Raw genomic sequence first — 18,142 nt, 5'->3', positions numbered from 1 at the left:
ATGGTCCCGGACTATAACCACTGCCTTCTTCTGCACAAGTAGCGACACCTCCTGGTGCAATGCTAGCCTCTTGTCCTCTTCTTTGTAGTTGGGAGAGAGGTTGATGGGCGATGTGGTCAGAGGTGGTTTGAGGCAGAATGGAATCCTGTAACCGTTCCTCAGCCAACTGACAGACTGGGCGTCTGCACCTCTCTTCTCCCAGGCTCGCCAGAAGATCTTGAGTCTGGCTCCTACTGCTGTCTGGAGATGCGGAGAGTCAGTTTTTTCCCTTAGATGTCCTGGATCCTTTCCTAGACTTGCTCCTGTGAGAGTCTGGACGGGAGCTTCCTCGGCTGGGTGCTCTACCACGAAAGGGCGGTATGAACCTCGTAGCAGGGGTGTCAGCCACTGGGGAGCGATAAGTCTTGGGGACTGAGGTAGCAACCTTAGACTTACGAGCCGATGAGGCTACAAGATCGTGTGTATCTTTTTGTATCAGGGCAGCAGACAAGTCCTTAACCAGCTCTTCGGGGAAGAGGAACTTCGAGAGCGGAGCAAAAAGGAGTTGTGACCGTTGGCAAGGTGTAATGCTGGCGGAAAGGAAGGTACACAGTTGTTCCCTTTTCTTCAAAACCCCTGATACAAACATCGACGCAAGCTCACCCGATCCATCCCTAATGGCCTTATCCATGCAGGACATTAATAGCATGGCAGAATCTTTGTCCGCAGGAGAGGTCTTCTTGCTGAGGGCCCCCAGGCACCAGTCTAGAAAGTTGAACATTTCAAATGCTCTAAACATTCCTTTCAGCAAGTGATCCAGGTCTGAGAAGGTCCAACAAACCTTAGAGCGCCTCATTGCAGTTCTCCGAGGCGAGTCTACCAGACTTGAGAAGTCAGCCTGGGCAGAGGCAGGTACTCCCAAGCCTGGTGCTTCTCCTGTGGCATACCAAACGCTCGCTTTCGAAGTGAGCTTCGTTGGAGGGAACATAAAAGAAGTCTTGCCAAGGTGTTGCTTAGACTGCAGCCACTCCCCTAAGATCCTTAATGCCCTCTTAGAGGACCTAGCTAGGACTAGCTTAGTATAGGTGGACTTAGCTTGTTGTACGCCCAGCGAAAACTCAGATGGCGGAGAGCGGGGAATAGCAGAGACAAAGTGGTCTGGGTAAACCTCCCTAAGTAGAGCCAAGACCTTACGAAAATCAATAGACTGTGGAGAAAGCTTGGATTCATCCACGTCTGAAGAGGGATCCAGGTGTGCCTCCTCATCATCAGACGCCTCATCACCAGAGTGAAGCGAAGGTATCGGACAAGAATGCTGAACAGCAGAGTCAGAACGAGTAGGAACAATAGTAGTGGTTTCCTCTACAAGTAACTGATGAGGGAGAACCTGAGGCTCAGACTGCAAAGGCTGAATAGCAGACGAAGCAGAAGGAAGGCGCATGGGTGGAGGAGGCTGACTCCTAGCAAGAGCGGTTGAACCCAAGGATTGCGCTTGCTGAGCGGTTGGTGGAAGCGGAGTAGCAAGTTCCTGTTCCTGTGGTGAGAGCGGAGCGTGATGAGGTTCAGGCTGCGCAGAACAAGGTAAATGTCTCGCAAGCTGAGGCTCCTGAGGCGCAAGGCCAAGGTGTAGTGGAGCTTGCCTTGTGGATGGTTGAGCTCGCTGCAGCGAGAGCTGAGGAGACTGACTCATGGACGGGAGAGGTTGTTGTACCTCAGCCAAGAGTTGCACCACTGGTGGAGCAGCAAAGGGAGGCGGAGGAAGAGTGGTATAATCCTCCTGATCCCATAACAAAGGTTGCCTTAAAGAAGGCGGAGGCTGAACACCAGTGGGAACAGCAAACTCAGACCGTGGCTCAACATCGTACGCCTGGCAGGTGGTACTGCGATCAGGCGGAGCAAGCGCAGGCGGAGCGAGCGCAGGCGGAGCGAGCACAGGCGGAGGGAGTGTAGGCGGAGGCGGAGGAGCAACACTCTCAGCCCGACACTCACGCATCAAGTCCGAAAGCTGTGCTTGCATGGACTGAAGTAGAGTCCACTTAGGGTCGACCGTCGAGCTCTGTTGTGGCAGAACCTTACTCCTCTTGGGCGGAGTGCAGTCGACAGATGACTGCGGCGAGTCAGAGCTGAGCCAATGACTGCAACCTGGCTGAGCACTCGCGGACTGGACTCTGCGTTTAAGTGGTCTCGAGACCTGAGACCAACGTTTCTTCCCTGACAGATGATCAGCGGACGAGAAAAAGACGGGCTCAATCGTCTGCGGGTGGGAGTGACGGTCTTTGGAAGACACGCCCGCAACCACCGAGGAAACTTCTGTGCGCCTAACAAGGCCTGCCGAACCCTTATGCCCTTCGACATTGCTTCTCCCCTGGGCATGGGAGCTTGCAAGAGGTCCCGGACTGGGAGGACGACTGGCTCGCACAGAAGAAACCTCACGCACCACACTGGCACTGACACTAGCACTTGGCACTGCACTGACACTAGCACTCGTCACAGCACTGGCACTAACTCCACCCACTGCACTCTTGACCTTAAGTTCCTTAACTTCGGCCATCAGAGACTTATGGTCACTTACCACTGACTCTACTTTATCGCCTAAGGCCTGAATAGCACGCAAAACAACAGACATATCAGGCGGAGGGCAAACAGTAGGTTCGGGGGTAGCCACTACAGGGGTAGGAAAAGGTAGGGGATCATGAGGTGAGGAAAACATTGAAGAGTGAGAAGAACTCCTCCTAACTCTACCTCTCTCTAACTTAGATGAATATTTTAAAAGACGGACAAATTCCAGTTCCGAAAGTCCGGCGCATTCCTCACATCGATTTTCTAACTGACAGGGCCTGTCCCTACAGTCAGAACAAGCGGTGTGAGGATCTACCGAGGCCTTCGGAATACGCCTATTGCAAGACCTACATCGTCTATGGGAGGGGGCTTGCGAAATGTCAGACATCTTGAATCCAAAGAGTTAGCCAAAGGGGTTTCCAAAATCAAGCAAAAGATCGTTAACCGTTAATCAGGACTATATAAAAGCTATCTAGCTAATATAAGAAGGTTTCCAGTAATGCGACAGCCGAAATCTGAGAGAATACTTCACCAATTAGCCGTGAACAAACTCGAAGATCATAAGCGTATCCCAGAACGTCTTGCCGGAAGCACGACAGAGGAATAATTGAGGAGGTGTCAACAAGAAGTACTTGAGTACCTGGCCACAGGTGGCGCTGGTAAGTACACCCCCTTCTAGTATTGTGATAGCTGGCGTATCCCTCCATAGAATTCTGTCGGGCAACGGAGTTGACAGCTACATGATTATCGGGTAAGTTTAATATTGAAAATTAGAGTTTAGTGAAATATTGAAAAAAGCAAACCAGACAATGGCTAGGTTAAGTAAAATTGGGAAATCAAATCACCTGAAATTACATATAAAATCAGATTATATATCAGTTTATTGAGATCGGTATTACTCTATGGACATGAGTTATGGTATGACAATGAAACAATCTCCAATAGATTTAGTAGATTTGAGAACAAAGCTCTCAGAAGGATATTGGGAGTTAAAAGGCAGGACAGGATTAGAAGTGAAACTATAAGAGGGATTTCTCGAGTGCCATATGTATACGAGATCATGTTGGGAGGTAGATGGAGATGGTTTGGGCATGCTCTTTGCACTCCCCAAGAGAGATTAATTCGCCACACTTTCAGCTGGGCTCCACAAGGCACTAGAAGAATTGGAAGATCCAGGCCTATATGGCTGACAACTATGAAGTGCGAAGTAGATGATGATGAATGGAGAAGTATTGAATTAAAAGTTCAAGATAGAAATGACTGGCAAAATCTAACCGAGGTCCTTTTTGTCAATAGGGGTAGGAGATGATGAGGATGATAGATTATATATGCATATATATACAGTATATATATATATATATATATATATATATATATATATATATATATATATATATATATATATATATATATATATATGTATATATATATTAACTCAAAATATGATTGTAGGCTATGTAAGTCGAGGACAGTGGCTCCTCAACATACATGTGGTGTGAATTGGTAACTTTGACTGCTGGTGTTTGTATGCTTGCTTGGCAACATTGAGTCTATAACACTGTACCGGCTTGGCCAACACCTTGCCACAACTTTAAGCTGAATAAAGCTAACATTTCAGCAACTGTGTTTGGTATTCCACAATTTATTCGGTTTAAAGTTCACCATGGACAAGTTCCTGAGGCCCAGCACAACTGACGTGGACCCAGAATCAGCCGATGCGGAGGACAAATGGATTATGTGGCATGATAACTCTGAGGCGTTCTGTGCGGCCATCAACCCGGACTTAAATCCAGATAAGTTGGCCTTGCTTTGTGCTCACGTATCTTGTAAACTGTTTAAGATAACTAAAAGTGCCACCACATATACCACTGCCATAAGCCTGCTGAAGGCTAGATTTGTGAAACAGAAAAGTGAGGTGTTTGCCAGATACAAATTAGCCACCTGCAAGCAACAGAGTGGCGTGACTCTAGATGCTTTTTTGGATAATCTCAAAGGTCTGGCCTCGGAATGTAGCTTCACTGATTGTACAGCCGCTCAGGCTGAAGAACTGGCCATCAGAGATTCATACATCACGGGTATGGCATCTAATGCAATCCGACGGAGACTGTTAGAGAACTTATCCTTGGATTTATCCCCAGCTGTGAAACAAGCCCGTGCACTGGAAATGGCTCAACTGCACTCAGCGTCTTATGCAAGTGAAACCAATACCACAGTGACAGCATTGATAGATGATTAGGAAAAACCCGAAACGGATCCCAACAGTTTTCTGATTGAAATGAGTGACTCCCCGAATCTAAGTGAGTGTGCTGCCGCCGTCAGCAGTCAGAGGTGCTTCTTTTGTGGAGGATCCCTACATCCCAGAGCCCACTGCCCGGCCAAGAAAGCCTCGTGTTCCAACTGTCAGAAGGTATGTCATTATGCTCGTGTCTGCAAGTTGCAAAGAAAACAATGGAACAATAATGGTAAATCAATTAACTCTAATCTTGTAGCTGGAATAGTCCCAGACACCCTCCCACAGTCCATCCCTGCTTCCATAACAGGGGCTGCTGTGGTTGCAGCTTCTCCTACACTACGAAGTGTTTACAGAACTGTCCTACCTGTAGAACTGAATGGAGGGGGGCTGGTCGACACTAGAGCATTTAAAAGCTTTATAGATGCCAATGTAGCTAAGGCTATGAACTCATTGACTCGTTCTTCAGCCTGCAGCATAATCAGGGCTAATGCCAAACAGACACTGAAACTTAACAAGTGTTGCAATTACGATTTAATCGTAAGTGGAAGAGTATACCCTGAGTTCTGTCTTCACTTGATGGATGATTGCGTGGCTCCAGTCGTTTTGGGACATGACTTCCTACAGTTACACAAGCAAGTCAGCGTAGACTTTGGTGGGACGCTACCGCCTTTCGAGCTAAGCATCCAGTCACCTTGTGCTCTGATAGCGGCTCAAATTGAATCGCCAGCCATCTTCGACAATCTGACAGTCGACTGTCACCCGATACAGGTGAAATCCAGAAGGTATTCCAAAGAGGACTCCGAGTTTATCAAAAAAGAGGTAAAAAGACTGCTAGAGGAGGGCATTATCACACCGAGTCGCAGTTTGTGGAGAGCTCAAGTGGTAGTCGTCGATCAGTGTGACAAGAAAAGATTGGTCATAGATTACTCTCAAACCATAAACAGATTCACCAACCTAATTGCTTATCCTGTTCCAGGGATCACCGAGATGATTGAGAAAATTTCTACTTACCGCTACTTCAGCTCCATAGACTTGAAGGCAGCATATCATCAAATACCATTGAACATGGCTGATCGGAAATTTACGGCATTTGAAGCGGATGGAAGGCTGTTCGAATTCATGCGTTTGCCTTTTGGAGTAACTAACGGGGCTACCTGCTTTCAGCAAGTTCTCGACGAAATTATTGGTAAGGAACAGCTAGAAGGTACGTTTGCCTACATAGATGACATCCCAGTCTGCGGTCACACACGTGAAGAACACGACAGAAATCTGAAACGCTTCCAAGAAACTGCATTAAAGTATGGACTTACCATAAATGACAAGAAAAGTGTTTATGCTCAAACATCAATCTCAATTTTGGGCCATGTAGTGAATGATCACCAAGTCCTACCTGACCTGAAGAGAATGCGTCCGTTGCTGGAGATGAACCCTCCGGACAGTACCCCTAGTCTCAAAAGAACTTTAGGAATCTTATCCCACTATGTGAAGTGGGTACCGAACTTCTCCCAGAAAATTCGACCTTCAGTCGAAGTGAAAACTTTCCCGATGACCAAATCCGCAGAACAAGCACTCGAAGAACTAAAGAATGAAATATCTCGAGCTTCACTTGCTGCTATAGATGACGAAGCAGTCTTTGTAGTCGAAACAGATGCTTCTGCTGACGCCGTTGCAGCCTCATTGACACAAGAAGGAAAACCAGTGGCCTTCTTTTCTCGCTCGCTCTCAGAATCAGAGAAACGACAATCGGCAGTGGAATGCGAAGCATGTGCTATCGTAGAAGTCATCAAGAAATGGCGATACTTTCTGCTAGAACGTAAATTTAGACTCATAACTGATCAGCAATCGGTGTGTTTCATGTTTGACGCCAAGAACCTTGGCAAAATCAAGAATGAAAACAATGCGGTGGAGGGTGGAACCGAGTTGTTTCAACTTAGACATCACATACAGACCTGGATTAAAGAACCAAGTAGCAGACGCTCTCTATCGTACCTCGGGATGTGTGGCTTCACTTACCTGTACTCAAGGAGACAAGCTGACTCAGCTTCACGAGCACCTGTGTCATCCAGGAATCAGAAGGATGACCCACATCATAAGACAGAGAAACTTACCCTTTACCATTGAAGAAGCTCGGACTGTCATACGTAAATGTCAAACCTGTGCTAAGATCAAACCTAAGTTCTCCAAAGAAACAGGAATATTGATAAAAGCTACCAGGCCATTCAAGCGTCTGGCTATCGACTTCAAAGGTCCGATGCCGTCCACCACAAAGAACAGATAAATTCTCAACATAATCGACGAGTACAGCAGATTTCCGTTTGCCTTTGCAACAGAAGACACCTTAGCGAGTACCACCATTAAATGTTTGTCAACTCTCTTTTCAGTTTGGGGCCTGCCCGAGTACATTTATTCAGAAAGGGGACCTGCTTTCATGTCGTTAGAGTACCAAAAGTTCCTTCATGACTGTGGAGTGGCTACAAGCTACTCGTCAGCGTATAACCTCTGTGGCAATGGCCAGATCAAGAGAGCCAATGGAACTTTGTGGCGCACCGTAAGGTTAGCTCTCGCTTCTCTCTCCCTCCCTATAGAAATGTTGGAGGCTGTCCTGGATCAAGCATTACACAGCATGAGGTCCCTTCTGTGCGTCGCTACGAACCAGAAACCACATGAGCGTATGTTCCTGCATCCCAGGAGAGCAACATATGGGCAGGCGGCTCCATCGTGGATGACAGAAAATGAGCAAGCTCTTCTAAAGAAAACGGTTAGGAAATCTAAGTACGAACCTGAGGTCGAGGAAGTTAGACTCCTGCATGTTAACACAATAGGTTCGTGTTGCGCACCAAGATGGCAAGGAATCCACAGTGTCGACTCGTCACCTGGTTCCTGCAGCTAAAGTATTCAGTCTGATCACCTATCACGATAAAGGAAGCCGTCGCATCTTCAACATGCAAGAGAATGGTAAGACTCCCATCAATCAAGGAACCCCCCTCCCACCTGGAGACCCCAGCCAGAGAACGGAAAGAAGTCGAGTGCATACAGAAAAAGTCCAGAGGAGGGAGCCTGCAACCAAACCGCAACAAACCACAGAACCGCCCATCCCAGGAAAGGCACCGTCAAAAGGAACACCTGCAGAAACGCCAACCTCAGAAGCGCCTCAACGCACAGGTCGCACTAGGCGCCCTCCTGGCTATCTCTCAGATTTTGTCCTAGATGAGTGGGAGTAGTATGGGTGGTAAGTGTCCTTATGTCAATGTGTTCATTATGAATTAGTAGTTATAAGGCCCATTGTTACCAATGTATTTTTTATGTAAGTGAGATGAGCCCAGTTAGTGAATAAATTGAGTACTCGTGAGTTTTGTAATGTGAATATGAAATGTGTAGTGCCAATAAGGTGAGCTTTGTAATGCAAATGCAATGTGAGAATAATTGCAGTTGGTGTGAAAACTGAGCGAATTCATGTTTTGTTATGATGCGAATGTGTACTGTACTGTATATTCTTCTTCTCAGTGGGGGTGAATGTGGTGTGAATTGGTAACTGTGACTGCTGGTGTTTGTATGCTTGCTCGGCAACATTGAGTCCCTAACACTGTACCAGCTTGGCCAACACCTTGCCACAACTTTAAGCCGAATAAAGCCAACGTTCCAGCAACTGTGTTTGGTATTCCACAGGTACATTTTTCTCATTTATTGTTTGAGTTTAGAGAGAAAGATATCATTGAAAAGGCTGCAGGTTCCCCCAGCTTCAAGACGATCTCACAGGCAAAAGAAACAGCTCAGTAGAGATTTCGACAGGTCACCTTCGCCCGATTCCCGTAGACTAAAAACAAAATTGGGCCCAGGATAGATCCCTGTGGGACCCCAAATTCAACCTTTTCAATACAAGAATTTACGTCTCCTAATCCAACGACCTGACTTCTATCCTTCAAGTAATCCTGAAAAAAAGAAAGTATCAATGTAATGTTCCTTAAGAGATTTACACAATTCATCATGGTTGATGCTATCAAATGCCTTTGATAGGTTGCATAAAATTGATATGGTAACTCCTTTTCCATCAATATTTTTATGAATTTTATTTGTTAATTTCATCAAAGCTGTTTCTGTTGATAAACCTTTACGGAATCCATGCTGAGTGTTAGAAATCAAATTATTTTTTCTAGATGTTCCATTAACTGATTACATACAATCTTTTCTATTACTTTCGATATTACCGGAAGGATAGAAAACCTGTCTATAATTACCAGGGTCGTCTATGTCGCCTTTCCTGTAAAGAGAGTCTACTAAGGGTTGTTTCCAAATAGAAGGATACTTCCCAGTTACAATCGATGTACTTATGGTTACCGTGATATAATATGCAATAACTGTAAGGGAATCTTTTAGGAAACGAGTAGGAATACCATCTGTCCTGTAAGCATTACTATTATTCAAACTCTCAACTGTTAATATCATTGTTTCTACTGTAACTGGTTGAGATCTAAACAATTTTATATTACCATAATTAGTTTGAGTGATTCTAATTTCTTGATTTTCGTACTTTTGTAGATTTTCCTGTGTTTTTTCATATTTTTTTTTGCCTACACAGTATTGGTTAAATTGATCTATTCATAGATTCAGAAACCTCAAATCCACATTCAGGAGATGGAACTGATGCAAAGAGAGTAGCATCATCTGCATATGCGGCGCACTTGTTTTCTAGGCCAATCCACATGTCATGTGGATATAAGATGAAGAGTAATGAGCCAAGAACACTACCCTGTGGAACACCAGATATCGCATTCCGATACTCACTACGATGCCAATCAACCACTCTTTGCAATATGTAACTTAAGTTTCAATAATGATGCCAAGTAGCGACCTACCAACCAGTGCTGCCACATATACAGATTAATCTGAAATATACAGGTTTTTCTTATGAAATAAGCAAAATATATAGATTTTTAGGAGACAATACATTTCCCCTAAAAAAAAAATCCAAATTTCAATTTTCTTGACATCAATAAACAGGAAATCTCCTTTTTTTTTCTTTTTATTATTTTCCTTCAACCAATTGATTTACTCTAAATTACGTGTTATTTCTAGTAACATGCCCTAAAATATACCCTACTAATTCCTCAGATTTTCTATACAGATTAATTTTACAATATACTGATTTATTCAGATTGTTTTCAGTAAATTTGCAGATTTTTTAATAAGAAATGTGGCACACTGTTACCAACTAACACCTGTTTTGAGTTTCTATACAAGGGCCTCATGACTAACAGAAAGGTGAAGAATGCAATGAATACTATACAATAATCATTTATTCTTTTACCCTTAGGCCAGATCCACTGAAATTTCAGAGGCGAAGTTTGTTAATAGGGGTATTAGGCTATCATAGCATTAAAGGATCGTTCAGGGGTGAAATTAAATCTATAGGTAGGCTATGATGGAGCGAACCCACCTATAAAATGGGTTTTCAATAATAACAGGATTTATGTGTCTATGTATGAAACACTGTAGGTTAAACTTCATCAGTCTCTCCCTACAGATTTGATTTCTTATTCTAGTGCTAATTATGTAAATTACTACCCACCTATAAAGTGGGTTCCCAAAGATATAAGGATTTATGTGTATATGTATGAATTACCGTAAGGTTAAACTTCACCAGGCTCTTTCTAAAAATTTGATTTTTTTTTCTAGTACTATTTATGTAAATTATTATTAATTTGTCATATATAATATAAAAAACTTCCATTTAAAATTAATATAAATAATTATAAAAACAAACACAAAATTTTAAAAGGTTAAAAAAAGCCCAAATTCTTTTAAAATACATCATTATGAGGATAAAATGTCTTTCCATCTAATCCGTACTGACGGGCATTTGTGTAATATCGAGTGAACGTTCACCGAGATTGGATGAAGCCTTTCCTGCTCCATCAGTAATCAATAAGCAAAGAAACTAAATGATAGAATACAAACGTGAAATCTTTACTCTCGTTAACTATGATTACGATTAATTAATGCAACTTTCTATAGATTTTGCGGAAAATAAAACTTGCAACAGTTTTCTTTCATTTCCTGTCTTGACTTTCAAGGGGGACTAAACGAAATATACTTCATCATACCTTGTTCAAATTCTATATTACAATGTTAATAAATGTTGCATTTTTAATCCTTCTTATTCTATAATGACATTTTGTCTCTTTATTGATTAGGTTTAAGGGGGAACAGGAAGATTCTGCTCTTAAATTCTGTTGTAAGATTACATAAAAAAACAGTTATCTTTACGAGAACTATCTCACAAATTTTTAATGTTAGATTTAGAGGGAGAGAGAAAAGATAGGGAATTGTGGAAAACTACGGCAATTGTAGATTCTGTTCTTCCTTATTTACAGTGGCAATTTAGTTAGATTGAGAGAGAGAGAGAGAGAGAGAGAGAGAGAGAGAGAGAGAGAGAGAGAGAGAGAGAGAGAGAGAGAGAGAGAGAGAGAGAATATATAGGAAAATTATGGACGGCAAATAATTCTGCTTGCCAGTTTTGTTTTCCCATTGATTCTGAATAATGCTTGTATAAGTACCATCAGTATTCTTGCAGCTCCCTGCAAAACCAATTCCAAAGAAAATCCTACGGTCTGGCATGAAAAATTAAATGCATACTAAAGAATTATGTGGCATTCATTGGTTGTTACAGGCAACAATTCTAGGTAATCGTACGGTTCCCACCAATAAATAGGTAATTACAAGCTAAATTTAATGAGGTACATGATTTGACGAGATACTTAAATACGAATCAATTAGTTTTGTAAGGACAGTGAGACAAGCGTCACCAAGATCAACTGATACTTTATTCAAATGTGCGTGGGAGTATATTACAAGGTGCGGACGGAAAGGTAGGATGGCGCTGGCGCCAAAGCAGATTGAATTGCCCGCCAAAATATATGCGTTTTCTTACACTCACAAATATACGAATTATGAGTTAACAGAAACATGTAATGAAATAATACATATGTCAAAATGTAGCTCTGATAGAGCGGAATACATACACATGGGAAACCACGGTGTGGCGAAAGGAAAATTCAAATAAATAAAAAGTTTATTGATTTTCTGGACGACGAAGTACTCCCCCCCCCCCCAAGACATCGGGCGGCGTAGAGGGCTGATGATCAATCTTCGTATCTTTTCAGGCGTCGGAGGGTTCCTCTTGTTTTTGAACGGAGGGGCGCGCCGGTGGTCGGCGTAAGGATCTCTTCCTCTTGTCGTCGTTTGATGATTTTTCTTTCGTTGGGCGCCTTGTTTTGAGGTGGCACTCTGGATCTGCCAGGTCCGGCGGAGGCGGTGTCGCTTCCTTCGAGAAACGCTGGTTTCACGCGGTCTATTGAGACCCAGTCCTCTTGGCCATGAACGTCGAGAAGGAAGGCTTTCATCGTCTTCTTAATTACCCGGTAGGGGCCTCGATAAGGTCTAGTTAGTGGTTGTCGATGAGCGTCGACACGGACGAAAACGTACCCGCAGTCATCCAGGTTTTTTAGCTTGAAGTGCTTGGTTCTGTCCTGGTAAGTTTTGAGACATGGCCTGAACTTCCTGGCGATGTCCCTTAGGTGATCCAGCTGCATGTCGTCGGTTGATGAGGGAAAGAATTTGCCAGGAACTGCGAGCGCCTCCCCGTAAACCTTTTCGGCGGGCGAAGGTTCGCCGTCTGCGCGAGGGGCGGTGCGAAGGCCGAGGAGTACCCAAGGAAGTCGTGATTTCCAGTTCCCGTCGGTGCAGCTCGCCATCAGGGACACCTTGAGGGCGCGGTGAGTTCTTTCGACCATGCCGTTTGCCGCGGGGTTGTATGCCGTGGTGCTGTGGAGCGTCGTCCCCATCAGGTTCGCCAAAGCGAGCCATATTTCTGAGAGGAAAGCGGGGCCTCTGTCTGTCGCGATGTCGTCAGGAATGCCAAACCTGCTCACCCAGCTTGACAGGAGGGCTTTGGCGCATGCTTGAGTCGTAGCTTCGGTCATCGGTGATGCCTCCAACCACCTCGTGGAGCGATCGATGATCGTAAGCAGGTAGCGAGCAGATCCAGAAGGGGGCAAGGGTCCTACGACGTCGATGTGTATGTGACCGAAACGTCTTTTTGGCTGGGGGAAATTGCCTACTCCCGATTCGGTGTGACGGCTGACTTTGCTTGACTGGCAGTTGATGCATGACTTCGCCCATTCTCGGGCGTCCTTTTTTATCCCTGGCCAGACAAACTTTTCAGACAGAAGGCGAGCGGTGGTGCGTCCTGAGGGGTGTGAAAGTCCATGGATGATATCGAATATTTTCCTTCTGCAGGAGGCTGGTATCCAGGGACGTGGGCGGCCGGTGCTGGTGACGCAAAGAATAGTTACTCCTGCTGGTCCGAGGGGAATCGCACTTATCTTGAGCACGGATGGCCCCGTCAGGTGATCCTGTGCTTCTCGGTCGGTGCGTTGTTCGGTTGCGAGATTGGTGTAGTCGATTTCCAGGTGGATTGCGTCAATTTCAATCCTTGAAAGGGCGTCCGCGACTGGGTTTTTCTTTCCTGGGACGTAACGTATGGTGCACCCGAATTCGGCGATTGTTGTGAGATGACGTTGTTGTCAGGAGGACCATGCGTCTGTCGATTTCGTGAAAGCGTGTACGAGGGGTTGATGGTCCGTCGCGATTGTGAAGGGAGTGCCCTCCAAGATGTGCCTGTAGTGGCGGACGGCGAGGTAGACGGCGAGGAGTTCCCTATTGAAGGTGCTGTATCTTGTTTTGGCAGGTTTCAATTTCTTGCTGAAGAATGCCAGCGGTCGAGGAGAACCATCGACGAGTTGTTCCAGCACAGCCCCACAGGTGATGTTGCTGGCGTCGGTCGTTAGTCGCACGGGCGCGTTGTCGTCGAAATGAGCCAGAGTGGTGGCATTCACGAAGGCATCCTTCGTCCGGGCGAATGCTTGTTGCTGGGGCAAACCCCACTCGAGTTTTTTCGCTTTTCCTTTCAGGACGTTGTCGAGGAGTGACAGGGTTTGTGTGATGTTGGGGATGAAGCGCCTGTAGTAATTGACCATCCCCAGGAACTCCTGAAGTTGGCAGATGGTCGTAGGTATCGGGAACTTTCTGATGGCGTCGACCTAGGTTGTCATGGGTTTTACCCCGCACGAGGATACGCGGTGACCAAGGAAATCCACTCCTTCCGCACCGAACGTGCATTTGTCGAAACGTACGACCAGGCCGTTCTCCTGTAGGCGTTTGAGGACGGTGCGGACATGCCTCCGGTGTACTTCCTTGGTTTTCGAGAATATCAGGATGTCGTCGACGTAGTAGACGCAGAAAGGTAGGTCACCCAGAATACTATCCATTAGTCGTTGGAAGGTCGCCCCGGCGTTGCGTAGACCGAAGGTTGAATATGCGAAGGTGTAGGATCCAAACGGCGTTACAATGGCAGTTTTCGGGATGTCTTCCGGAAATATGGGGACCTGGAAGTAGGACTTGAGGAGGTCCATCTTGGTAAAATACTTCGCGCCGTGCAACGCGTTCGTTAGGTCCTGCATGTTGGGCAGCGGGTAGTGATCGGGCGTTGTGATGAGATTGAGGCGCCTGTAGTCGCCGCAAGGTCTCCAGGACCCGTCCGGCATTTTTTACCATGTCCCCGAAGGCGCGTTTGGCATCCTTCAGTTTCTGGGGCGGGAGGCGGCGGAATTTGGCGTGAGTAGGAGGTCCTGTTGTTGTGATGTGGTGGTAGATCCCGTGCTTGGACGGGGAATCTGGCGAGTGTCGGAGCTTGGGCTTGAAAACCTCGGGAAATTCTCGTAGGAGATCGGCGTAGGGGTGCGTCGTTACGGCGGATACGGACATTGTTGCAGGGCCATATTCTAGGGCGCGGGACTGGCAGGTTCCCGTGTCGATGAGACGTTTGTTAGCGACATCGACGAGAAGTCCGTGGTGGGCGAGGAAATCCACACCGAGGAGAGGGCGATTGACGTCAGCGATAGCGAAGGGCCAAGAATACGAACGGCCCATGATAGATATCTTGAGGGTCCTAATCCCATAGCACCGTATGGGAGATCCGTTGGCGGCGGTGAGTGAGGGAGCGTTTTTTTGGGGGACCACGGTCTAGGTCGGACTTGGAAGGTGGGAACGTTGACTGCATTGCGCTGGTGTCTACCATGAGTCTACGGTTGGAAATGGTATTGAGGATATAGAAACCACTCTTGTTTTGGTTAACTGTGGCTGCGATGGTGGCAGGTGGATGCTTCTGGCGTCATCTTCTAGGGATACTGCATGGTGCTCTACATTTCTTGGCGTCACTGCCGAACTGTTGGTGGTAGAAGCACCATGCTGGGTTAGTCCTAGGGTTCGGTCGTGTTGGTTGCGGCGGTTTCTTTCTTGATAGAATGTTGATCTCGTCGTCCTCAGGGGCTGTTGCCGAGGAGTCTATGGAGGAGCAGCTGCTGAAGGAGGAGAACGAAGGCGGTGCTGACGATGATGCTCCGAGGCGAGATGCTTTGGAGGCCTCGTGGAGCTTCTGAGCCTTCGACAGGAGTTCGTTCATCGGGAGCGTGTCGGCGTCTGTCAATCGGGCCCTTACGTCCTGTGGTAGGCGTCGAAGAAAGATCTCGCGAGATAAGCTAATCTCACGTCGTCGGCCGTTGCTGTCTGTTTCGGGGAGCATAAGCAGGCCGGATAACTCGTCCCACACCTTGACAGGAGAGGTGTCACCCATGGGCTTGCCGACGAGGTCCAGGACTTTCTGTGCCCTTGCTGAGACGGAGAGGGAGTAGATACCGATGAGTTTCGTTCTCAGGTCGTCATATGAAACTTGGCCGGCCTGGGCGTCGAACCATGGGGAAATCTTGTCGAATACCTCTTCAGGTATGGAGGTGAGAACGATGTCAGCCTTGGCACAGGAGTCGCTGAGTCTAGCGACGCGGAAGTGTACGTCTGCTCTCAGGAACCAGGAAGCGGTGTTGTGGTGAGAAAAGGGCAGCAGTTTGACTTTGGGCGTGGAGGCGAGGCCGTTGGGTGCGATGGGCGTGTTGCTTCCTGCATCGTGGCCGGACGACGAGCCGGCGAAGAGGTGAGAAGTTGATATGTCGGTTAAGCTCATCCTACTGCCTTACATGCACCGAAGTGTGGGAGAACCAAAGCAGGCTCACGCCTAAGGTAACGGAGTATAGAGAAGGTAGCACGGCCGTAATAAGTCCGTTAATGGCAAAGCCAAAACCGCTGATGCTACTTTCAACTCCGGGGTCACCAGTTGTAAGGACAGTGAGACAAGCGTCACCAAGATCAACTGATACTTTATTCAAACGTGCGTGGGAGTATATTACAAGGTGCGGACGGAAAGGTAGGATGGCGCTGGCGCCAAATCAGATTGAATTGCCCGCCAAAATATATGTGTTTTCTTACACTTACAAATATACGAATTATGAGTTAACAGAAACATGTAATGAAATAATACATATGTCAAAATGTAGCTCTAATAGAGCGGAATACATATACATGGGAAACCATGGTGTGGCGAAAGGAGAATTCTAATAAATAAACAGTTTGTTGATTTTCTGGACGACGAAGGGAGCGGTGTCCTTACAGTTTTAACATTACCGTTTGGAACGGAGAGCTACACAGCGACCCCTCTTATTTAACATTGGAATTTGTCATAGCTGGAACGCACATACCAGAGCTCACGAACACTTTTGGGGTAGAACTTTTAGGCTTATAGTGCTTGTTTATAGATTTGTTTATGTTTGCTAAAGGATACCATAAATATTAATTCTCTAAATTAACCAGTGTACGAGTTTTATGGCACGACATGACCAGGGGAATGTGTGATTTGAAACTTTTAGGCTTGTAGTGCTTGTTTATAATATTTGTTTTTGTGTGTACATTGCTTTACCTTTGCGTAAGACACGGGCTTTTGCCTTAGGCAGCCGGCAAGTTTTTGTTCGTTAAAGGATACAATGAATATTAATTCTCCAAAATAGCCAGTGTACGAGTTTTATATTACGAAATGACCAGGTGAATGTGTGATCTAAAACTTTTAGGCTTGTAGTGCTTCTTTATAAATTTGTAATTGTTCATTAAAGTATATCATAATATTAACTCTCCAAAAGGGCCAGTGTACGAGTTTTATATTACGACGTGACCAGGTGAATGTATGATAGGTTACGAATTAAATTATGTTTCAAATTTCTATATATTTAAAGCTTGTTACACTAATTCTTTTCAAGCCTCGTCAAAGTTATTTAACCATGTTTCAGATAATGCTAGTATGTCCAAATATGACTCGTTTATCTATTCTCTAATTTGAATGGTTTTATTACCAACAGATTGAATATTTACATGATCAGTATTTCCTGCTAGTTTATGTTAATTTCCAAGGCATAAGCTTTTGCAATTTCTTGAATTCGCTGTGGTTTATTTAACTTTGCGCAATTTATGTATTTTAACCATTCCGAATTACATTCTTCGGTGGAATGTTTTCCTGAACATTTCCCGTAGACTTTATCACGTCTTAAACTAGTTTTTCCAAAATGTCCATACCTCTGACAGTTTGGCGTTTTCAAACATAATTCCCAATACTACACTGTAATCTAGAAGTTTCAATCCAGCTATGATGAGTTTGGGGAATGACCTTCCTAATCGGGCAGTTGAATCAGTGAAAGTTCAAACTTGCAGCAAATGTTTTTATGTTGAACAGACTGAAAAGCTTGACATTCGTCTATTTTCATAGTTTATGACAATTCTATTTTAATGTTACTGACATTAAGATATTTTTTATTCAATATTTGCTGCCTCTTATTGATTATTTATTTACTTATTTCTTTTCCTCGCTGTTATTTTTACCCTGTTGGAACTCTTGGGGTTTGTAACATCCTGCTTTTCCAACTAGAGTTGTAGCTTAGCTAGTAATAAAAATGATAATATGGGGGACTGTGCTTTTCTATACGGAAATCTCATATGGTAGAAATGTTAGCGTAAAGAAATTTGGTATTATTGCTTTTTCAGTATCTAAAAGCTTGTTGCATATGCAGATGATGCTACTCTCTTTACATTTAATCCATCTCCTGAATGTAGAACTGGGGTTGCTGAATCCCTTAATAGAGATCTAGTTAAAATTGGTGCATGGTGCAAATTATGAGGTATGAATTGAATCCTAACAAAACTCAAAGTATGATTGTAAGTAGGTCAAGGACAGTGGCTCCTTAACATCCGGATCTCGGCATTGATAATGTTTCTTTAACTCTGTATGACTTGAAATTTTAGGTGTGATTCTCGACAGCAAATTTATTTTTGAGAAACACATTAGGTGTGTGTCTTCTTCAATTGCACAAAAATTGGCTTATTGAGAAAGTCTTTTAAGATTTTTGGTGATCAATCTATTCTGAAGAAGTGTTTTAATTC

The 18,142-nt window shown here is 44.9% G+C and overlaps 1 protein-coding gene across 1 annotated transcript; it reads left to right on the top strand.

Moving 5' to 3' along the window:
- Positions 1–4,201: 4,201 nt before the first annotated feature.
- Positions 4,202–4,774, top strand: LOC137625496 (uncharacterized). Its single transcript, XM_068356406.1, has one exon. It carries the CDS (start codon positions 4,202–4,204, stop codon positions 4,772–4,774), a length of 573 nt encoding a protein of 190 aa, XP_068212507.1.
- The last annotated feature ends 13,368 nt before the right edge of the window (positions 4,775–18,142 follow it).

The sequence above is a fragment of the Palaemon carinicauda genome, chromosome 32 (assembly GCF_036898095.1).
Source record: "Palaemon carinicauda isolate YSFRI2023 chromosome 32, ASM3689809v2, whole genome shotgun sequence".
NCBI classification, from domain to species: domain Eukaryota; kingdom Metazoa; phylum Arthropoda; class Malacostraca; order Decapoda; family Palaemonidae; genus Palaemon; species Palaemon carinicauda.
Note: the sequence above shows the minus strand (reverse complement) of the source record. Positions and strands in the feature narration are given on the sequence as shown.